The 24,195-nt window shown below is 44.4% G+C and overlaps 1 protein-coding gene across 1 annotated transcript in view; it reads left to right on the forward strand.

The window, feature by feature from the left end:
* The first annotated feature begins 1,932 nt into the window (after nucleotides 1-1,932).
* Nucleotides 1,933-24,195, forward strand: part of LOC119144153 (CUB and sushi domain-containing protein 1-like) — an 82,644-nt gene continuing 60,381 nt past the window's right edge. The window contains exons 1-2 of the mRNA XM_037379108.1: nucleotides 1,933-2,267; nucleotides 9,380-9,492. Of these exons, the coding sequence (XP_037235005.1) occupies nucleotides 2,128-2,267; nucleotides 9,380-9,492 (253 nt within the window). The 5' untranslated portion in view covers nucleotides 1,933-2,127. The remainder of the gene's footprint in view (nucleotides 2,268-9,379; nucleotides 9,493-24,195) is intronic.

Consider the following 24,195-nt stretch of genomic DNA (forward strand, 5'->3'; position numbering starts at 1 on the left):
GAAATAGATATGATTTTGTTAACCAGGAATAAAGTGGGTTTGTATCTCCTCAATGACTTTACGATGCCTGTGGATTGTTCTTGATGCAGGGCTAGCTGACTTTGGCTCTGCCGATACTGTGCGGGTGTGCAGCAACCAAGTCGCATCTTCAGCTGAATGCAAATTCAGGGGGATGGGGGGGGATGCTTGGAGGCGAATAGCTGTATAAGGGAAAGCCAATGGATGGAGCCGTGAAGTGTGGTACCCTGTTCTCCGATCCTTTTATATTTGGATCTGTGCCTTTGAACAATAAGGTCTCTTTGAATAGGATACTGCAGTTTAAACGGACATGAAGCAACTCTGTCATGTAACAGCCCTGGTCGCCTTGGCTCTTGGCATCGGTGCACGATGTAGGCACTGGAAGGATTGAAATGCAGAGGGGACACAGGGAAAGTGAGTGAGAAAGGAGATTGATTTGGGGGTGGAGGGGCAGATTTGCAAGCCCTCGATATAATTTGGTTTTGAGCTGTCAGATAAGCTCATTGAAGGCAACCGGAACAAGACTGAAGAAGGGGGTTTTGCAGCAAATGCCAAACACTCGGGCAGGGGGATGGGCGGCGAGTGGAGGCGCCGCCTTGGCTAGTGCACGGCTGGGCGAGCCGGGCTGCTGGAGCGGCCCCGCCCCGCCCGGGCTGCCCCGCCCGCCCGGGGAGCGAAGGGGGGTGGGGGCAGGGCTGGAGGGGGGCGCTCGGGCTGCTGGGCACCCCCAGCTCCGCGGGCAGGACGGGCGGGTCGGGGCGAGGGGCTGCTCTTTGGCTGTCAAAAGGGAAACGGCGAAGCAGGTTCTGGCCGAGAAGGGCGGGGGGGGATATTCGAGTTTTTTTGTGTTGTTTTTGTTTTGTTTTTTTTTTTAAAGCTTTGCTGTCATGTTGGAGTTAATTTTGTTGTCCGTAAGATATGAGCATCATTACCAAGAGAATTAAGTTCCTGAATGTGGCTTTAGCGGGCTGCATTTTTTTCCCCCATCTTGCACGCAGCTGCAGGGACAAATGTACTAATAGATGTTTTTGGGTTTTGTTTTTTTGTTGTTTTTTTTTTTTTAAAAAAAGGGGGCGGTGGGGGTTGGGGGCGTGGAGAAATACTGCGCTCGCCAGCCCTGCGAAGGGGTAGCAACACTACAGCCAAGCGTGCCTGGTGGCTTGGAGGGGGCACAGCCGTCCCCACCTTCAGCCGAACCTGCCCCACCAGTCTCGGGGTATCACTCTTGCTGGGGATCCGACAAGGCACAGGCTGGGGAAGGGGAGGGTGGCTCTTTCGTGATCTTTCTTGGATTTGTAACCATTTCCTTCATCACAAAAATTGTGTCAATATCATCAAGTTGTTTACGGGGGGGGGGCACTCCGGGAGGCTGCATTGCTCTGGCAGATGTCTTAATAGCAGAGATGCTACCGGTGTGTGTACGTATGCATACTGTGCTGTGGTCCACGCACAACAGGGGGCTGTGGGACTTGGATTCCTGTACGAGAAACGTGTAGTGTGCATTAAAAAGAAATACAATGCTAAAGCACAATTTGTGGTTTGTAGGTTCTGGTGGGGCGGGTGCTGCTGGGAGGATTGTGCTCGGTTTGGGGAAGCAAAACTGAGGCAGATCTATTCGGTGGCTGCACAGCAGCCCCTTACCACGCTGCCTGTACCCTCTCCCCTCCGCAGCGTTTAGTGAAGAGGAGGACAAAGATATGGGAGCAATTAATCAACTGGCTAATAAAAAAGTATAAATCCCTGAGGACTGCGTGCTGCTAATGCCGAGGAGCTGGCTCTGAGACAGCCACCGGGAGGGACGAGCCAGCCCTCCTCTCCTTTCCTTGCCTCTCCTCTCCCCGAGCTGCTGCCACACTTGGTTCATTCCAGCTGCAGAAGCTCAGAGCCTTCCATGCGGTGGGATTTTTTTCTGGGCTGAAAAAATAAAATAAAATAGAAATAATCTCAAGCCTGACCTGCTTTTTTCCCTCCTTTCCTTTCTCCTCTTCATCCAGCCAAGCTAAGGACTATCCCAATTGCTAAGGGGAAAAAGGGGGCAAAACCCACCAACAACAACCAACCCCCAGCACGCCCATTCCTGCTGCCCTTTGACATGCAACCTTCCTTGAGATGGGACAAGTCGGGATGCAGCTGCGGCTTTGGAAGGAACTGGGGAAAATGGGGGATCTTTGCTCTCATGAAGGTGGAAGTGAGCTCCTGGAGCCAGGTGCTGCTGCTCTCCGTGGGGCTGCTGGCTGTCTCGGTGACTGGTAAGTGTAATGGAGAAAGCTGGCAACTTGAGGATGATTTTTTGATCTACTCCTTAGATCAAAGGACCCAGTGTTAATCTCCTCGGGGTGGTGTGGTGTGTGTGTGTGGGGGATATGACACTCTGTGTGTGTGCATGCACTTGTATGTCAGCACATGCTTCCCTGTAGTGTTCAATAAGGAGTATATTTTCTTCAGACTTTTGTAGCTTCGTACAAGATAGTTTTCCTCTGTATCCTCTGGGAGTAGCAATATTAAGCAATGGGGTGATAAAAGGTGGCTTTATTTGATCTCATTCCCCTTCTCTCGTGGGTCAAATCATTTGGGCACAGTTGCTGTATAATATGCAAGATCACTCTGAAAAATGCCATCATGGTTTCCCCTTCTATCTTTGCCTTGCATCTTAACTCAATATTTCAGTACCCCAGTATCTGCCCATAGCTGATGAAATAGATGTAGGGTGCCTTGCGTGAAGATGGAAGCACTTTTCTCTTATTTCTCCTACCTTTCAAGTTGATTATCTCTTCATATGAGCTCTTCGGCCTCAGCATCATGTTTTTTTGTGAAATACGTGCTTATTGACTTGAAAGATAGCAAAAGATAACTAGAATTTGGGGGGAGTTTGCCTATGTCTCCTCCCTAGTTTCCACAACTGCCCTTGTAGCAAAATCATATCTATGGACTGAAGTTTATTTCTGGTGTAAACAGCAAATATTTAGGGACTGTCCTTACGTGTGTAGCTTGACTTGAAAATAAAAACAGCGTGACTTTGAGCATATATCATTCCAGCAAGTTGAGTAAATCCAAATGTGAACTGATACAGTTTTTCTTACATCATTACAGTACCCTTTTAAGCTGGCTGAGTCTTTTTTTTGGTCCAGAGCATCATTTCAGCCTTACAGGGATTAAAATCAAAGGACAACTGTCTTAGTAACACCAGTGAGTTCTACCTTGCAGACAAAACTGGCTTTTAAGTGTCTGCAGCATGAATGAGCTGGAAGTATTCTCAGAATATGCTCTGCTTGGTTTATTGATGATTAATGAGAACATTCATAGTACCAGTTATTCTGCCAATATAGTTTTGTGGGTTTTTTTTTTTAAAAGCTCATATCTTAGTGTAACTCCTTGTTTTGTTAATAAATAAAGAGAGAAAGAGAGAAAAACTAACAGAACCACTGAGGAAAAAAAATTCTGAACCAAACAAGCTTGTGGAAATGCTAGCAGAGAGTTAGCTGCCTCCTCGCGTGTGCCTTTCATCCATGCTTATTGAAAATGGGGGAAAAGATCTGCACAGTTCTCCCTGCTGAAAATAGAAGGGATGAGATGTGTGGAAGGGGCCGTGGCAGCAGCAGCCTGTGGTACAGCCACAGGGGATGAGCGAGGCGGAGGCGTACTGGGGCACTGGGAGGAGGAGGAGGCTGGGACAGCAGTGAGGTGGCAGAGAAAGCCCTCCTGGAGTCAGGGCTACCACTGAATCTTGCAGACAATGATATGTGACGAACAAAGACCTGTCAGCTTCAGTTTTACTGCAGATAAGTCCGTGTGCCTAGGGCATCTGCAGGTCGCTTTTTTCCAGCTTTGTAAAGTAGTATTTGAAATGCATAGTGGTTCTTTCGGGATTTGGCCCGTGATTTGGAGCAGACGTTAAACTTCTTCAGGATGAAAGATGATTTCTAAAACTAAGATATTAATAGGAGTGACAAGATGTTTTATTCCCTGTTAGACTACTTTACCCCACACCCACCAGCAACTGCGTCTTTAAAGAAAAATTCTGCTACCTGTAACGAGGTCCGAGATGAGATGGATTGCTGTGGTAAATTCCCTCATCTCTTACATTTGTTCTCTTAGTCTTGATCTACGTTCCATGAGGCAGCCTTGAGGAGGACACTTGTGAGCGACCACTAACTTTGCATGTGGCTGTTTCTAGTTTCCCCTAAGACATTTAATTTTTAAACATACATACATACGTATTTCTGATGGTGTTCTGCCTGCAGCAACTGGAGTACGATGCTTACACATCCTTTTCATCAACATTGAGGAAGTTGCAAGTAGTAATTCTCACTCATAGTCTTTCCTCTGAAAAATAGCTGAGCATACAGCTGGCTTTTCACTGAAGCCAGTGAGTTTCCTCATTTCTGCGTGCACAAGCCAGTCATCTAGCTGAATAAGGCATATAAAACTTGATTGAAAGGCAATTGGGAGTTACTGGGCTCTTTCTGTTGACCCCGGTTGAAAGTGGATTAGCTGAATACTTCATGAATGCACCTTTCACATGACTTCAGGTTGACTTGCTGCCTTGTTAGCTGGGTGCGCAGTGTGCAAGGGGCTCACTGGCTCCTTCGGAAGACCCCTCCGCTCCCACTCAGAGCTGCTGTTTTCTCAATGAGTCCCTTACACCTGACTTGGCTCGACTGTTGTCCTGGGATAGTGCAGTGGTGTCAGACTAGTACTTAACAGAATGATGTCATTTAAACTGTATATAGTGATGAGTGTGGTTCATTTGATGGGAAATTTTCTTTAATAGGTGCCTTTAAATTACATGCAGGAAAAAAATCACTGAAGTATGGTGTAGTGTAATTTAATGCTGGGTTAAACGATGCAATCCAGTGCATTTTCATTAGATGTTCTGAGACTCTTCTCTAGCATTTATGCTTTAAAGGCTGTTGGATTGCCAGCTGCAATAACTATTTTGATTGCAGCCTGAGCTGATGGTGGGCATCCTACCAGAAAAATAATGTGCTGTGTTTTAATTATGGCACCTGCACTCCAAAACAGGAGCCTGCGTCACAGTTTATGATACAGTTGTACTTGAGGCAGTGGAACAGTATAATATGCAACAGAAGGAGGTGAGAGCATTTGCAACAGGACTAAGAGGTGGGCTGTCCTGTCTGACTGTTCCTTTCCTAGGGCAAGAGAAGTGTTCAGTTGTGGGTTGAGCCTGCTGAGCCCAGCAGTCAGTGGGTCTCTGGTGCTCAGTGGGATAATTTGCCACTGGGGAAGGACTTTGTGGCATTAGGGACAGTGGTGGTAGGTCACAGAGGCAAGCCAGCTGGGCTCGGTGAGGAGTGGAGAGCAGCACACCTAGAACCCAGTGCATGATCCTTGAGCCTCAGCACCTGCTGGTGTGCTGGGAGGCACTGGTGCTGGTGGCACTACGGAGAACCTGTGAAGGGATGGTGGTTACAACAGCAGCTATTTTTTACTGACACTGGTCCTAGCAAAGCTGTTCTGCAAACGTGGAGCCATGCACCAGAAATATTGCCATGTTGGTGGCAAACCAGAGGTGAAGAATGAAGAAGGATGCAAAGAAAAGAGAGGATTTCTGTGCTGATTTGTTTTGGTATACTGATTTTTGCCGTACTGTGAAGCAAGGGCAAGCTTATGAAGTGGTATTTCTGGCACTGGTTTAGTTTGGTGCCTCGCAGTAGGAGCAGAATTAAGCCAATGAAAAACACATTGAAAATCTCACACAATCAGTGTTGGCTCCGAGCAACTTAAGGGAGTAATGACTCAATAATCCATTTGGCCAGAGGTACGGAAGGAAATGGAAGATGATTTCTTTTTTCTGGGTGTTTGTGTTGTTATTACTGCCCTCACCTTCTTGTTATCGCCCTTAATAAAAACAAGAAACAGGGTTTGTTGCTTTTCTTTCTCATTAGCATATATATTTTTTTTTTGCTACACTAAATAACAGCAATGTCAGAATTGCTGCTTCCTGCGTGAGGCTGTAGGGGAATGGTTTCACATTCTGTCTGCCATCAGGTTGATTCCTGTGCTTTAAATTTGCCTGGGATGCAGGTTTAGGGAGGAAGGCAGGAGGAAGGGTTTACCACCCAGGTCAAAACAAGGCAGGGTGCCTTGCTAAGCTTTTGGCTGTTCTGGGTCTTTGGAACAGGAGCACTGAGGTTTTACGGGAGTGATTTGAGCATGAGCCTGGTTAAATTAGTGTTTCTTAAAGAGGACGCTGCCTGTGCTCCTGCTTGGAGAAGAGAACATCAGAAAATTTTTAATTGTGTGCGTTTTTGAAGGCCTAAGAGGAGGAATACCTTTTATTTTGACTGAAGCTGCTTCCAGTGAGGAACGGGAGGAATTCAGTCCCATTTCCAGTGCAGGTTTTCACTGCACACGAAGATACAGAAATTAGTGGCCTAGAGGGTAGGAGCTGCTACATAGAATTTTTTTCTTTTTTTTTCTTCTTTTTTTCTTTTTGAAGCAGTATTTCCTGCTTCCTTCTGAACAAGTATGGTTTTAGCGCTAATGGGGCACTTTTCATCATCTGTGGGCAGAAAGGCTGTTTGATCTGAAGGGGAAGACAGTGTTTGGTCACCATCTGTGCAGGCAGGCAGCCCATTTTCTTCTGCTTGCTCCAGGGACACTCGATAGACACAAATGAACCTCTGAAGTTAAGGGCCTGGAGAGATGGATGGGTTTATTAATTTTTAGAGGTTCAGGAAGCCCAGAGGTTCCCATGAAAATTGTGTCTTCAGTCAATGTGGAATCTGTAGAAGGACTGAGAGCAAACCCTCACTTACAATTTCATGCCCTTATGCACAGGCCATCCTTTTCTTTTAAGGCCCTGTAACTAGAAAATATGAATACATGCTTGAGGGCAGTGTTGTTCCAGGTAGCAGTTAATTCCCACTGACTCCTATGGGAAATGTGCAGTTGCTTACAGGTAAACAGATGTATAAATGTTGCCCGGAATTAAAAGAAACACCTGTGAAGCGAGGTCCTCTTGGTACATAGACTGTGAACAGAATCCGTGATGCAGGAAGCTTAGTGCAGAGGGAACAGATCTATTTTGGATATAAAAAGCACAGCCTATTGTTAACTAATTCCTAGATAATGATAAAGCAGTGGATGGTGATTAGAGGAAAAACAACTGACAGGTTCTGCTGTCCATTGTGTGTTTTTATTAATCTGGTCCATGCCTTACCTGGATTTTTTTGAGTGCATGAAGGTTTCAGTAGAGCGGTTTAATTAAACTGCAAAATAAATTAATAAAAACTATGGCGCTCTTCCTCAGTTCTGTGCATGGTAAAATTATCTTGGATCCTTAAAACATCCTGGAACCTTTTCTTTTTTAATAAACAGGAACAATTGTCCTTCCAGCTTGTACAGACAGTGGATTTTATGCTGACAGCCAGTAACGTACTACTTTGCTGACATAAAATTTGACTTCCATCATTGACTAGGAACTGTGTGAACTTTGCCAGTTTGGAAATTTTGCTTTAATAAGGTTCTTGGGTAGCGCATGTCAGCTTTCATTTGTCAGTGTTAAATCTATTTTAAATAATTTTTAGGCTTACTAAATTAAGGTGAGAGGAAGAACTGCAGGGAAGTACAGTCGCTGTCTCTGGAAGTTGCCAGGGGCTGGTGGCTGCTTGAAGGAGAAATTGCTTGGGCTGGGAACTGCAGTGTGCTAGTACCTGAGCCCATGGTCAGGGAGAGGGTGGTGGCCCCCCAGAATTAAAGATCTGATTTTTGTTCTATGGGTGCTTTTTTCATTCCATGTAATATACGAGGAGAGGAGATACTCTGAATCAAACACAGGCTTACAGGTATTTCTTAAGAGGTCAGAGTGCTTTGTGTCACAAGTAATCTTTTGCTCTTTCTGTAAGAAAGGCTAGCTGCTGTATAAAAAGATGTGGGATAAACCTCTGAGGATGTAAGAAGCTTCAAACTGCCTTACTGTAGCCAGTTTATCTCGTGCTACCTCATCATAGACTCGTAGAATGGTTTTGGTTGGAAGGGACCTTGAAGATCATCTGGTTCCCGGCTTGAACACTCTTGATCTCAAATGAGACCTCGTGGCAGTGGGCACCTTCAGTTGCTGCTGCTTCTGTGGTTTTGTAAAAGTCTGGGTTTAGGACAGTTAGCAGGCAAGGGGGATTGCATCTGAATTTGTCCTTGATAATGGCAGGCAAGAATCTAATATGAGAGTTTTACATAAGGAACATTTGTTTTAAAGCAATTATGTAAATCACTGTAGCTGAGTGTAAGGCGAAGGCTTGTAAGTTATAAAACGGTAATTGTTTGTGAGAAATGTACATTAGCTGTTCTTGGGCTATGTCAACGCAGTATCGGGACTTAGTGTTTAGAATCTCATAATGTGGGTTTAAAATCCTTACTGAACAGACTTTTGTAATAAAATTAACAGCTGTCATTTAGCTCTAGGAGCTCAAGGAGAGTGGGTGGGACGGCAGGACACCTGGGTGAGGGGCTTCTGCAGTGCTGGGTTTGGTCTGTTCGCTAGGCTTGTCCCATTTCTCTGTAGTTCTTTCTACCCTGACCGGTGGGCACGTGTCTGTGTTCTAGGCAATTCCTGCAGTACATCTATTAGATCATCTTGTGCAAATGATTTCGTGTCCCTGTGCTTTGATTTCCTCAGTGAGTGAAGAGGTGTTAACCATTGCAATCTTTGCTGTGGCACATATTAGGTAGCAGGATGAAAAGTGCCATCCTTGGGATTGCTCTCGCAGGGACAGTTGGGTGGGGGTTGGGGAGGATTCCTAGAAACTTCAAACCTTATCCATTGTAAAATACAGAACAAATACTCTGAAGACAGCCACCTTGATGGGCTTTAATTGGGACATCAGGTTTTTTGCCTGTTCTCTTATGCTATTTTAGGTTGTGTTCAATTTAACATAGCTTGTGTAGTATTTCAGACCCTTACCTGATATTCTTACTCCAAGGTTTTCAAAACACGTTACAGGCATTTTTGAAAAATGTCTTGGGCTCACACAACAACCTTAAATATTGCTTCCATTTCATGGACAGGGAAAGTTTCTCTGAAGGGCTCAGTGACTGCTCTGAGATCACAGGGCTGGGGTTAGCAGAGCACTGCAGAGCCAGTGTTGTTACTGAACGAGGTGTGAAGCAGATTGACCCTATTTGAAACCAGCTTACAAAGAACTACATTAGTAGTTACTCTGGTAAGCCAGAAGGTGTTAAAAGACCAGGATTTGTTGAAGCTGTACCGGTTTGTTTCCTTCAGCTCTGATGCTCCCTGCTTCAGGCTGTGGTGTGTACTGGCCAGAGTGGCATCTCTTGGATTTGCTGTCAGGTCAAAGGCAGAAGTGGTGAGTGTAACCTTCCCCTTGATTTCTTCCAGGTTAACGGGTTTCCAGCTGCCTGCTCCTATTGTGAGTACAGGGGTTGGGCTGTCCTTGTGGCTTGTGAGTGATTACGCAGTCAGTGCTCAAGGCTTCCAGGCTAACTATGAAGGTAAGCCTGCTCAGTTCAGTAATTGTCTTGAATTGTATCTGCATTTGGCATGTGACAGGATGCAAAATGAAGGTGCAGAGTTTTCCACCGGGATATATACATATGCAGACATTTAATCCAAGACAGGAGTGTCTGGTTCTTGTATAATTTGATTCATTTCTTCAGAATACAGAATTCAAATTGCTGGTTCCTTTCAAGTGAAATGTTAATTTTTCCTCTCGGCATCTGTGCTTAAAACCTCTTTGAAGGCTTATTCTAACAGCAAAGCTGGAATGACTGAGAAGGAGGGGTAATGTGGGATTTGTGGAGTGTGCAGGGTTGCAGCAAGCGCAGCACCCTGCATAGTTACTGGGATTTACAGCTGAGACACTGGGGACTGTGGAGCAGTGCATAGGATGCTCAGATTACTGCATTTTTCTTTTATAGTCTCTTTGCTTATGCGTTGTTTTTCTTTGCCCTGCACCTTCCTTCCCAAGTACATAAATTCGCCTCCTGTGTTTCTGGTCATAAATAATGGCCAGTGGTTGGTGATTGTAGAAGTAAAGGATTCTATGTGAAGGCTTGGTGGCTTCAGAAAATCTTGGACAGTGGAAGTCTCATATACGTGAAAGAGCTGTTCATAGTAGTAGGCAGGTCAGGGCTGTGATATGACCTGGTACGGCTGGGCAAATGGCAGCTAAACCATGTTAAAATTCAAGTTACGTTTATGTTGATTATTGCACCTAGGAAGCTGTTTGTATCTGCATAAAAGTTCTTCTTTGAAGTCTGTGGAAGTTCCTCGGCCTTAATGGTATTTTTTGCTAGTAAGTACTACTGGCCAATTACCCAGTGCATTAAACCAAGCAGGTGCCTTCATTTAGATGATGTTGAAGTCTCTCAACATTTTCTGCACTTGACAATTGTTCAGGGGAGCTCTGTTTAAATACCCTCTAATTTCTGATTAAAACCTTTGCTCTGCCTGGAGGTGCCAGTGGCATTAAGGCTTTTTTTTTTATTAGTCTGGAAGTGATCAGTGTGTGAGCAGGTGTTCCATACGGCTAGGCGATGGTGTTAAAGTTCATCGCAGTCGGAGACCATGCTCTGTTGTTTGCTGGGTAAGTGCCTGCTGGTGGTGTGTGCTGGCTGGCAGGACAGTTGAGCACAGCAGTGTGGTGAGGAAAGGCAGATCCTAGTGCCTGTTGGCAAAACCTCTGCTAGAACATATGTCAGTTGCTGTGTCTCGTGGAGATGACAGTACGTTGCTCCCAAATTGTGTGATAGAGGACATGTAGCTGGTTTTGTAGTTCTTGACATTTAGAGTTCATTTTTTGGCATTTACACACAATTACTTGCACACTTTTTAATTTTTTATTGTTACTTTGATGCAGCTGGTAATCTTGAACAAAGGCTTGTTCCAGGGCTACCCTTTAGTCACATGTATTTTAGATTACCTGAAGTTTTGCTGGTGTTTAGGAGGCTTTCAAGCAGGTAACTTGAGTGCATCTGTAGGGGGGAAAAACAAAATATACTTAAAACTTAATCTGAGCCACTGAGTGACCTAGGGCGCTGGTGTAAGAGGGCGACCCAGGGCGCTGGTGTAAATGAAAGCTTCATTTTGAGGAAGAGAGGGGCAAACTTGCTGGAAGTGCTGCTCTGAGCCTTCCTTGAAACAAGCTGCTTGCTTGCTGTTTGGATTGTTGTTAACTAAGACTGAAGAAGGAGGTAAGTGTGTTTTTTGATCAAAGGGACACACGGCTGCTGTAATGCTGTTTCAGTTAATTGGTAATCTACAACTCAGTGAATAGCTTGTGATTTGATAATTCATGTTTAAAGACAGAACAATGCATTGGAGTCCTTGCAGTAAATGATTCCTTTATGATCTGCTATCAAAGCATGCTCATTATTCTTCTCTCTTTAAGCAATCGTTAGGAAAAGCACCAAAAGAAACAGAATTTTAAAATTGGAACAAAAGATCTCAGGAACTCTTTTTAAAAAGGAGGACAGGAAGAAAGTATGTAGTTGGAGGCATCAAAGTGACACAAAAACGTTGTGCTTACACTGATGCCTGCTCTCCCCTGATCCTCTGGGAAATACATAAATTGAGGTTGGCTTTATCTAAGTTAACATCTTCCTAGCTTATCTAGTTAGCATGACGCCTGCACGATAAGATCTCTTACAAGCAGTTTCTTGAAAACAGCAGACATCTGCTGATACCTGTTTGTATGTTTCTTAATTTCTGGTTGTTTCAGGACATACAGTTCAGCTGTACATTTCACTGGCTTAAAAAGGGAAAGCTTGCACACAGTGGTGGTGGAATCTATTAAATAACATTTCTGCTACGAGAAGTTAGAGATGCTTTAATAACAGACAGGCAGAGTGAGTTTCTGAAAGTCTGCAGAGATTTTTTTTCAAGCCCCAGGTAAGCCAGGTGCCAGCAGTGGCCGTGGAAATACGGGAATAGCCAGCTCCAGGGCTACTGTGCTGTGCTGTCTCCTTCTTGACCTCACAGTCTTCTGAATTCATTATATGTTATTGTGCCTGGCTGCTAGATCTTCCTTAATCCTCTTTTCCTCGTTGTCTGACTTGCTCATCTTTCTTCATTTGGTTTGGTGTGTGTTGCCAGCTTGCTTCTGTCTGCTCTCGTTGTCTGATTCTTCATGTTCTCTCATCTCTTACTGTTTGTTGTGATTTTTCTCTAGATGCTAAAAATTGTTTCAAAGCTCAGGAAACAGCAGGGATAATTCTTCCGTGATTCTGCTGTGGAAGGCTGTTTGAGACTGAGCAGAGAAGCTGCTATTGTCCTTCCCCAGCCCAGCCATCTCTCGAGCAGCGGGCATGGCTGCGACTGAGGATGATGGTGCTGAGGCTGCAGCATCTCTGGGTTTAAGACACCAGGTCACAGCCTCAGAGATCTGATTTCTCTTCCTGGTTGTGGTGCAGATGGTTCTGCGTGGTCTCACGTTGGCTCTGTAGTCTGGGTTCCTGGGTTCCCAGCTTCCCAGCTGCAAAACCAGGTCAGAACGGCTCCTTGTCCTACGTGCCATTAGGAATTTGCATTCATGAACGCACGCAGAGCATTCAGGAGCTACTGTATGGCCCTGTGGCTGTGGGAAAACCTGCAGCAATAGCGCAGTTTGAGAGGGGACGTGATTAGATTATTACAAGTAACTGTTGTTAAGTGGATGATCTGGAAAAAGAAATGGGGGAAACCATTGCAGGATGGCTGGGAGTGAAAAATTGTCAGCTTTTTCATGCTGAATTGGAAGAACAGAAAATTTCATTTCCATTTAAGTATAGTATTTTGATCTGAAGGTAATTTTTTTTACTTAAGAATTTCTTTTCCTAAATACAAGCAGTTTTTATGAAGCTCAGTTTCAGAACGTATAATTTAGAAATTATTTAAATTAGGTGCTTTCATGCTTTTAGCATCCTTAAGTTTGTGTTTCCCTGTTCCACTGTCCCTTGAATTCAACATGATTTCACAATTAGCCTTGTTCACCCTCAGACTGTGGGATTTTTTCCTTTTTTAAGACTAAATGATTCTTCTCAAAAATCCTAATGAGCCATTGTAGAGTCTTGCATTTTGTTTCCACTGCAGAACCTCCTCTTTATCATACATGAGTACAGAACAGTTCTAGAAACTGCTGAGGCTGGTGAGCTTAATGATGCTCGAGGCTGCACTGGTCCTTCTTTCTGAGGCTCTGGAGCATTCGTTGAACACTAAGCAAGCAGCCAGGGCCTGGGTGTCTAGCATAAAATGTCTTTCTGCTCCGGTGGTGTGTGTTACAGCTGCTGCCAGGACTGGGGGTGCTGTGGCAGCTGGCGGGGACAGGGTGCTTGTGCAGGGGTTTAATCCTGGCTGCACAGGATGGGGCTGAGGAGGAGAACAGTGCAGTGGGCCCCTTATGCTGGCCTTGGACCCACGGCTGGATCTTGTGCTCAGGATGCAGACAAAAGAAGCAGCAGACAAGGAGGACAGGTAGCACCAAGATGAGATGCTGAAGCAGAGGAAGGACCAGTGGCTGGCTGAGTTTCAGGAACACAGCAGGCTGAAAACAGTTTTATTCTCCATCTCAGGGGGGATAGCTGATATTTCCTTAGCCTGCTAGCCAGGTGTTTCCTTCACCTGCAGAAATCCATCAGAGGCACAGTGCTCTCGCTTGAGACTTGTCCTGCTGCAGCTAGGGCAGTGTTGTCCGGGGGATTTCTAGCAGGAACGGGAAGGAATTGGATTGTCGTGTTAACTTAGTCCTGCTGTATTGATGTTCTCAAGTCACAGTTTTGCCCTGTGCCTCGGTTTCTCTCTCAAATAGGATTGTATTTTCATTTGTGGTGTTTGTGTTCTAACAAGGGAGGCGCTATATAAAAGAAGAGCGATGTGATGATGTTGAATACCTTTTTTAGGAATCCTCATCTATGTAACTTCCAGAGTTTTAATGTTATTATTATTTTTTTAATTTTTCCCTCCAAAAGCAAAGCTCAGTTAGAAACCTCCACAGAGAGCGATGGTGTTTTGGACTCTGGACTCTGCTGCAGAAGCAGTGCTGTGTGATGCAGCAAAATTGAACATGAGGTGAAGATTCCTTCCCAAGACATTGAGTTTGATTACAGCTGCAACAAACTTGATAGCTGCAAACACTGAATTTCTGATTGAAAAGAAACAATTATGCCTAGAAGAACACTGCTTATTTTAAGAAATTAGAAGCATTTAAATACTGAGGGAAACAGCCCCAAGTAAATGGTGCTGTTTTCCTAATACCGTCCTCTTTCTCAAGCACAAATATCTCATTCTTTAGAGGGTTCTTTGTGAAGTTGTGCATACATATTTAGAAAATACAATTAAAAACTGGTTCCTAGCCCTCCTTGACCGTTCCTTTTGTTAAACCCAAATGAGGTTTCCTGATCCGGTGCTGCTCTGTGGATGTGCTGCCACTGTGCACCAGCTGTGAAACTGCTTCGTTTCTCAGTTTTCCCATCTGTCATTTGACTTTACAGTAACAGTTGCCCCATTAATGGAAGACAGACAGATCAGTTTGAGCACTCTCTGTCTTTGGAAATAGAGTGTTCAAAATTTTTGTAAAAGCAGGTAACTGTCCAGATCAGCTTCTGATTATGAAGACCAACACTATTCTTGAGGGCGAAAATCCCCTACAAAAAAACGGGGATTCCCCCAGGCCTTGGGCAATGGGCCTTTTTTTGGAAGTCCTCTGACAAACTGGGAAAAAATGATCCCATTTTTCAACTGAAAGAGTGGAGGAATTTGGATACACAAACCTGCTGTTTTCTGAAAAAAAGTCTTCAATGTAAACTCTGGGAAGAGTTTCTGAAGAATTGGCTCTAATTTGCTTGTGCTATGCATATGACTTGGGCTGTGATGGTTTGGATGAGATTCACTGGGCTGCAAGAAAGTTCTTGAGTAACAGTTTAGGTTTCAGTCCTGCCTGCTTGCAGCTGACACTGGGGGTCAAAGCTGTTAGGGGGACTAGAGAGTCTCTAAGGCTTCAGGAGATGCTGGAGTGAAAGGGTGGTAAACCAGCTGGGAGCAGCCTCCCAGAGATGGTGTGTGGGCTGTCAGTGGTTACGTGGGGACCCGTGCCTGTCCAGCGGCTGCTCAAAGCATATTCTCCATCTGTGTAAATAAATTTCAGAACTGCCAGACTAGTACTGAATAGGCGAAAATTTTTAAAGCCATAATCAAATGTGCTTTTTATGCCAATTTGCCTTCTGTGCAAGCACCATATTGGGTTCATTTAAAGATCCAGCTGTGTCCCAATTCTCTCAGTACCTAAATCATAACTTGAACACACGGGGTTCTTGGTAAATTTACGGGCTTGATGCTTTTCTCCTTTTTCAAACCAAAACAAAGCAATATGAATCCTGAGTTGCAGCGAAGTACGGATTAACCCTTGTTCTGCTGGCAGTGGGAAGGATGACAGCTCTGAGTCTTGCTCTGCTGCTCCTTTTTTTTCCTGGAAGTTGCTTTGTTTATCTGATGATTCAATCTCTGCAAGAGATGATTTAATGTATTCAAAATTAAAGTGGCTTTGCAGTTGGGTGCATGGATCTGGATGCTAGAGTGTATGGACTTTTTAACAGCTACTTTTACTTTGGTCTGCTGAATATTGGGCACGTTGACTGTGTGGCATAAAGCTTTCAAGGATGTGCAATACTTTTCAGGACATCTTTGTTATAATAGACGTAGTTCTTTACCTCCCGTTCAGTCAGCTGCTCCTACAATTTTTGCCACTTCATCCTTCCCAGCTGTGCTCAATGTACCTTCCCTTAGTGGTTTTTAATTTTTTTTTTGTTTTATTTTAAAAAAACTATGCCTCCTAATTTTAGTATCAGTTGTGACCTGAGGAAGACTTAGCTTTGTCTCCCTCCTCCTGCTGTGTCTCACAAGCTGAGTTAGGGTGATGCTGGAGTCGGTGCTTGGATGGGAGACCTCCCCGGGAAATCTCGTGAGCTGGTCGAGGTAGGTTTGGTGAGTCGGCACGTAGTACTGAGTTAGTAGTGAATCTAACGGCATTGCATGTTTCCTTTAAAAAGAATGAAGAAAATTCATATTGGGCTGAGGAATGTGGTGACAATCGGTGCTGGTTTGCTTCTGCAGGTGCTTTCTTTAGCTTAAGGTGCACAATCCAAGTGGCTTGGTGTCTGTGAATATTAAAGGGTGTGTACCAAATTTGAGTGTGACTCTAGCATAGTGATGTTGTCTTCACATTTAGACAATATTTATTGTTTTAAAATTTCTTCTGAGTTTTGGGTGAAGTGCTCTGTATTGGACTGTACTGCTTGACATTCTGCTTCAGTGGTGGTTGTAACTGGTGAAATGATTCCTAAATACACAGATGGCCAGAGCTCCATGCTGAATCCACCCTGTTACTTTTCATTGTTAGAGAGCTGTGCTCAAGGATTGAAGTTTTTAATTAAAAGAAGTTTGTAGCCCCTACAGTTCAGATAACGCTATGGACAAGAACAGCCTGGGAAGCCATAAAATAGTGGTTCTCTGAATGTGCCAACACTTCAAAATGCCCCTTTGTCTCTAAGAGGCTTTAACACTGTAACTTTGAGATGTTCATTACTGCTTTAAAGTAATTCACAGGAGATGACTGCATGGAGTTGCATAGTTGGTTTGTTCCTTTCAGCATTTTTCAGCTGTCTCTGGTCTGTTTGCAAACAGGGAAACCTGGCTATGGTTCATGCTGCTATCTGGGAGCAGCCGCCTGAACTCCAGCATCTTCTGCAATGTTGGTACAGAATGCCATTACCGGTCTGGAAACATGCTGATGGAATTAGTTGTGTTGAACTGATGACGAAATATTAATGTCAAGACTTCTGTGCTCGTTACATAGTATTCTTTTTATAGGCAATTTTTTCAAAGTTATAATTAATCTTAAGTTTTAGAAAACTTCCCATCTGTTGTATTGTGGAACTGCAGAACCTAAAAACCTTCCCAAAGAGTTTAAGTCCTGATTGTTGCAGATTATGTGGAGTGCTGTAAAGAGAAATTAACCATATTTTGCCTGTAGGCCCAACATACGGAGAAGCAATGAAACAGCGCAGTACAGTAGCAGATGGCCCGTGAGTTTTCATCTAATCCTATATACCAAAAATTGTTTTATTAGTTTATTTTGCTGTGGTAACTTGCTTAGAGCATTCAAACCAGCCAAAGAGATCAGCAGCTGAGATCCTAAATTGGCTCTGGTGGCCTCGTGCACTTCTTAATAATACCTATTGTCACTGTATCTTACTGATAATGTTTGTATCTTAACAGGTTTGTGGATGAGTTGACTTGTTTTGAGTCACATTGCTGTTTCCAAACGACTCTAAAAGCAAGAACTGCACAGGTTGCATTTGAACGTTGATATTCCTATGTCTGAAACATCCCAATCCATTTTAATATGCAGTGATTAAAAAAGCATGATTGATCACAATGAACATCATGCCTGAAAGAAAGGATGGGAACAGAAATGGGGCGTTATCCCTTGTCTTGTTAAGCATCAATAAACTTGGAGGGAAGCGGAAAGAGCCGGGGTCTTTGCTGGAAGAGGGAGGCAGTGCAGCGGCTTACTGCTCCTCTCTGCTGGTACATCAGGCGTGATGTCACTGTGACAGAGTGTGGTGGGGAGGTGAGGAGCAGGAGAACACTGTGCACTGCTGTGTTTGCTGCTCTCATTTTAGGGTTCGTAACACTACGCTTAGGAACGTGTACGTAGAGCTGTCAAAGCTGTGCCAGACCATGCAGCTATTCAGTCAGCACAGTGCCTTTTAATTCACTTCTTTTTTGCAAGGTATTACTATTTGGACTACATGATAAACCAAGATACCAAATAAGCAGTAAGGCAATACAGTATTGTCAATAATATTGACTGACAGGATTGTTTTACACAGTGTAGTGTCTGGAAGAGAAGTAGTTTTATAATTAGATTTAAAGCAAAGCATTGCATTGATTCTGTCTCCAAGTAAGTGTTTTCTACCTAACACAAAAGAAATTCGGTTGGCAGTAAATTTCCCTATCATATGGTTTCAGAATTTTTTTTTATGGCTGCTCTTTGGAATTTTTCTACCATATCACAGCTCTGTAGCTGTGTCCCTGTTTGTCATCAGCTGTTTGCAATGTGCAGCTACTCTTTCATTTAATGTACCATATGCATATTGGAAGCAAGTGATTTTGCGCAGTCAGCTGTTGTGTTCAGTCATGTGTTTGAAGTGGCGGATCCAAACTTGATGAGACAAATAGTGAAGTATCTGGCTGGTGGGAGTCAGTCACCTCTTAAGTGCTTTTTAGTCTTTAGATCCCAGATTAGCCTGAAGTCCTGCTGTGCTTCTTGCTGCCCTTTGCTCCTGGCCTGTGCTAGCGCTGGAAGAACTGCTGTTGGCCTGACAGTGAACACATACCTTTGATGTCTTAGCTGTGATGTTCAGAAAAAAACCCAAACCAACCAATCAAAAAGACTACTTCAGAATTTGACAGTGGTTTAGACAAGAGCAGTTGTTTTATGAACAACTTTTAAAGGGCAAAAAACCACCTGAGAAATCTAAAGTTGGCTTGTGAACCCTTTATTGCTATTTATTTCCAGTAATCTGTATTTGTTTACTCCTTTTTGTTCCACAGAGGAAACTTCTCATGGTCAGAAGCATATTCCAGTCATTAGTGGCATTTCAGCCTTGAAAGGGAAATGAACGGCAAATTGGCATGACAGTGGCGATTCAATTATTTTTCGCAGCCTTGGCAGGAACCGGTGTTAAGTGCTGCTCAGTCTAATGCCTGCAGATGATGTCCAATAAATTTGCTGAAGGCAAATCAAGCAAATAAGCCAGGTGTTTGCCCCTTGCCGTGTTTATGAGCTCGGTGCTACATCAGGTAGTCAGGTGCTTGTAAAACAAACCTCGATTAGTAGATGAAGGAAATAAAGGTATATAGCTGTGCTGGCCACTCTTTCCCTGGGTGGTGTGGCTGGGGATGCTCATGCTTTTTTATGAATGGGCACTTCTTCAGGCGGGGGGAGCGTTCAGGTGCAAATACCTCCCAGTGCATAAAGCTGAAATGAGCTCTGGTGCTCACTTTGAGTAGTGAGAGCCCCTCGGGAGTGCTCAAGGTCAAGTGCTGGTGTGGCTGGCTGGTGCTGTTTGTAGCACTGAGTAAAAGCAGCAAAAGCAGCGAGCTCTGGGCCCTGCTGACATGCGCAGAAGCTGCATCTGCGTGAGGGGAAATACCTTAAAAGCTTCACATCAGTCAGTTGTCTTGTCTGTACTTGATCTGCTGTCAGTCAGGGTGAGGCTGTAAGGGGCAGAGAGGTTCTGGGCCAGGCCCTCAGCCAGTGTAAATTGTGTTTGCTCTGATTTCAATGCATCTTCTTGGTGCAGTCCCTTAATGCCAGAGCATTTCTGGAGCTGAGCACCCATCAGAGTGGGAAAGCTAACCTGGAGCACGTGGGTTTGGGGGTTCGGTGGATCTGCTGTAGGTGGATGATGCCTGTAGCAGTGGGGAGGCTGCAGGCTGGGCTTTTGCTGGACCATTTGTTTGCCTACGCTGATCGTGCAGCTTCTTGTGGTAGTGTTTGTGTTCCAAGAAGCTTGCGGTGTTAGTACTGGAGAGCCTGTGCTCCTTGGTAGGACATCTTGTGCTGTGACAGCCTGGAGTCACCGCTCTGTAAATGTTACAGGCGAGGTGCTGTTGCAGCGTCGGATTCATGTCATGAATACAGGAGCAGGGGTTGGTGGCGGTGGATATGCTGCTCTGAATTCCTCTTGCTGCCTGTGTAAAAATTGTTCAAACGAGGGTTAGGGGAAAAACTTGTGCTAAAGACTGGGTGGGTTTTGGATATCCTTCCTTACTTCCCCTCTGATGCCAGCAAAACCGGCAGAGCGACTCCCGGTTGCAGTGGATGCTGTGGCAGATGTGTTGCTTTGTGCCGTGACTTCAGATGGAAGCAACTCCCTGGGGAAGGAAGAGTCAACCTTCCTATTATTTTTCTTTTTAGCTATACAAAAGATTTTTATTACTTAAATGAGCTCCCAGCAAGTCTGCCTTAATATACTACTAATTGATTTTAAGACTTGAAAGCAGCAAGGCTTATTAGCATTTGCTGACTCGGCTAGAACCCTCCTCGAATGCTAGAGGATGGTGTGAGATATTGACCCTTGTTGCTGCAGCGCTGAATGAAGTTGAGGGAATATTAAGTGTCTCATACTGGCATTTGTTTTGCATATGCAAATGAGATCAATCAGTGCAGATGCAGGAGAGCAGGCATGCTAATGATTTGCAGATAGGATCGAGCATTAAGCATTTAAACTAACATCAAGTGACAGTTGCTAAGCTACAATGTGGGGACCCTTTGCTGTCAAGGAGGTCCCACTGCTACTCCCTGGCAGTACAGCTGCTCCGATCAGCCCATTTGAGTGAAGAGAATACAGAAGTAGCGTAGAAAACACGAAGGAATTTACAAGATTATAATATTGCTTCTGCTTTTGTGGCATTTGAAAATGGAGGGTTGTTTGTGCTGGAGGTGCGCTTGCCTGACCTGTGGGTTGCTGTATGTGACTGGACCGGTGAAAGGTGTTGAAAATCAGTACCTGAAGATGTCAGCACAGCAGTGCGAGGGCACATCATGAAGGACTCTCGTTGTGGTGTTTTTTTCTGAAAACCTTCATTTTCCTGCCTTCTTGTCCCTTTTTTCTTTCGCATATAATAGAGAAACATTTCTTTTCAATCAAGGAATCTATTTGCAGAACATGTGGTTGTTAGATGCGTTTGGTTTTGTTTCAGCATACATTTCCATAAAAAGTCACCGCTAATGAGCTGTGTGAAAACTGCAGACTTACTGCCAAGCCAATTTGGTTAAAAGGCTTGTTTGTCCTTCATTGCCATTTGGATCCTTACACACGCACAACGTGCTCAAGCAGGTGCAGCCATGGTAGCTATAAAAAGGAAGGTGAGATGCTGAGGATAGTGTCACATCTCCAAAAAAATCCTTGTTGCTACTCATGTGTGGCTACTATTCTTTTTTTCTATCTCTGTATGTTGGTTTCCCAGCTGCCTCATCAATGGACCAAGGCTGTGAGAATTAAGACAGCTATTCCCCAGAGCTGTGGAGTTTCTTTTCATGGTTAGAATTGGCTGATCCAGCTGCTGATTATAGCCATATTAAGGAGGTTTTTGGTCAGTTTGTCTTCCAAATCAATGGCCATTGAAAATCTGTTAACTTTCAAAGTCTGAATCCTGGGCTTTCATTTCCCACTTTGGAAAGTGTTGTAAGTCATCTGACCTGAGTCCCAGTCTCCAGTCTTAATTGTTGGCCCATCCTGTGTTCCCTCTGTGGAATGACATTTCCAAGGGTCCACAGTCACCATCTGAGCCAGTTTCTGTGTTCTTGAGGTCGGGGCTCCTCACTGTACTCCTCTATCTGCTTGCATTCCGAGAGGTTGTTATGTTTATTGGTTTTTATTATGCTTTCATTTGCTTTTAGTATGTGGTACAGAACTCTGTGCACCTTGGCAGGGGAAGGAGCTATTTATAACTACAGGTTTTATTATTTTGGGCTTCTGATGTGACCAGGGGTTTGAACACTAGTTCAGTCCTGGAGCTGCCGGTAGAAATCCACCAGCCTGGGAAATGTTTCTTGTGCCGCAGGATTCACTAATGCACTTTTAGAGGTCACTCTCTAACAGTTTATAGAATTTATGTTTGTGTTTAAAGAAAGGAACACTGGGGCTGGTCCTTAGCTGGAGAGATCAGTTTGCGTCTGCACCAGCTGGGGTTTCAGCAAGCATCTTCTTAATCTTAAACTGCTTTCAGTGGTCCATATTTTTTTCTTTAGTGGGAATGTGAGTGTCAACATCTTGATTTAGGCACATAAATAAATCTTTCATCTGATACACAGATGAGTTATACTTTAGAGGAAGATGTGTGCATGGATTGCTGAAAATACAGACTAAAGCTATCTGCAGCATTTTAAATGGGAAGAATTAGCCTTAAGCTCTGGTTTCCATTAGCAGGAGCCCAGTTGCTTTTGGTTATGTAGGCAAAGCAATTACTGCAGGAGGAGAGGAGGCAGTTTGGCTGACCGGTGTTGCTTTTAGTGGTTGCTGTGAACTGGACTGACTGTTCATAGCAGTGATGGCTGGGAAACAGCAGTTTGCACAGGCACCAAAAGGAATCCTGCTTGGCTGAGTAACAGAACCTATCCCACAAAATTCTCTGACACGCGCAGATTGGATCTAAGCTCCTGTGAGACATCTCCTCTCAATACATTCAAATCCACCTAGCCTGGATGGTAATTCCATCCCCTTTTCTTTACCTGGTGGTATTTCTTTCCAGTGTTGAGATTAAAATGTCATCTGTCTGGAGTAGAACCTGACTATACATAAATAAATAACTTCCAGGCAGTTTGCTGGGGCTCACCTTATTGGAAGAGCCCTGCTTTATCTGTAGGTTAAGCTTTGAACTGCTGGCAAGTCCTGGAGGCTTCTTGGAAGAAAAAAAAAAAAAGTGGAAGGACCCCCCAGCCCCTCTTCAGGTGATGGGAACGCAGAGCAGCAGGAGGGATTTCATGGTGGAGGACAGAGGTGTTCTCCCCTGGGTGTTCATAGAGCTGACCTACGTTAAGCAGAAGCATCATGTTTGGGCTGGGGGACTGATCATGCACAAGGAGGTCGGTGTCCAGGTCTGTCAGCTTCGCTCTTGCAGTGACCCTCAGCAGGAACGGGGGTGATTCTTAGCTTTGTACTTCTCTGCTCTGACCTCTTACCGCCTCTGCTGTATTGCTTCGCTTTGGTCTTTTTGTCACTACTGTGTGCGTGGAACTTGCAAAATAGTTGGTGTCATATAGGTGTCCCTTGTGCATCTGAAGAGCTCTTCAAGCACTTGTCCTGTCTGCTGAGGAACAGGGCAGGATTCTCCTGTTGTGCAGCCACTTGGGCTGCCCTTGGGAAGGCAGAGAGGTTGAGAGCTACAGCAGATGGTATGAAAAGGGGATATACGTTTGTACCAGGCTATACAATTAATGCATCTTCGGGAAAGCTTAAGTAACAAAAGGCTACTACTCTGTACAGTGTACCTTTTGGGTTAGGGTTTTGATCAACTCAAGTAGAGTGAATCTATCTTAATTCAAATTAAATGAGTATTTAATTAACTTTATCTCTGCTTCCAGAAGTGAATGCGCATGCTACGTGGTGATCTGTGTCTCTGATTACCATGCGTTCTCACCTTGAATAATACTTTGATGAAGAAAGCAGTATGATTAGCTGTCAGCCATTTGAGATGTGTGGAAAAAAAAAAAAAAGTCCCTTCTCCTTCAAAACACTTCCCTTTGTGCAGGCTGTGTTCAACTGAAATCGGTAATTTTCAAACCTGGGAGCATGGGGCCGTTCCATCTGTGTGCAGCTGGGAGGGTATGGGCTGCTCTTTGCTTGGATGCAGTGGTCCCTTCAGCAGAGGCGCTCGGAATTCAGTCTCAAAAGCTGAATAGAGCTTAAAGGAAAATCAAGTTGTAGTTCTGGCCACGATGCGTGTTAAGGGATCGGTGTGGCAAAAAGTCCTTCGCTCTATGACTCTGCTTTGAGTTAGTGAGTCCCCAAATCACAGTCAAACACTGACTACTGCGGCTGAGCCTGGCAAAACCGCCTGTATGGGAGGGTGCTCAATAATGATCTTGGGGTTTGCCTTATGATGCTGGTCCTGGTCCCTGCTAGGGCTCTCCAGCAGTTGTAGTGGTGCACAGAGTAATTCTTCGCTTCTGTAATACTAATTTTTTCTGTTCCCTGACTCGAACCCAGGTGTTATGTATCACACTGCACAAAAGCTGTTCGTGCAGATACAAGCTATGTTGAGAGTGGTTCAGCTCCCTATACATAAATAAAAAGGGTGTATGCGCGCATGTGTAAGAAGGTTTTTTTTCTCCTGGCTTATTATTTTTTTCATGTCCCAAGTATCAACTGCCTTTACAATTCTTGCTATTCATTACTGCATCTAAAAAATGGGTAGGGGAAAAGGCATTTACTTGAATGTGCTTGCAGGTCATGCATCTGGAAGATGCCCCATCCAGCTATTTGAGGCTGAGGAAAAGCAACGATGCTTCATTCGGAGCATGAGCTGCTGCTGCTGTGAGGAGACCATTGACAACAGGTTTAGGGTAGCAGGAGACAGTGCCTGCAACGCTGTCAATATCTAGATGCAAACATACTTTTACATGGATATCTGCATCCAGATCAGGGATGACT

The sequence above is a fragment of the Falco rusticolus genome, chromosome 3, assembly GCF_015220075.1.
Source record: "Falco rusticolus isolate bFalRus1 chromosome 3, bFalRus1.pri, whole genome shotgun sequence".
Lineage (NCBI taxonomy): Eukaryota > Metazoa > Chordata > Aves > Falconiformes > Falconidae > Falco > Falco rusticolus.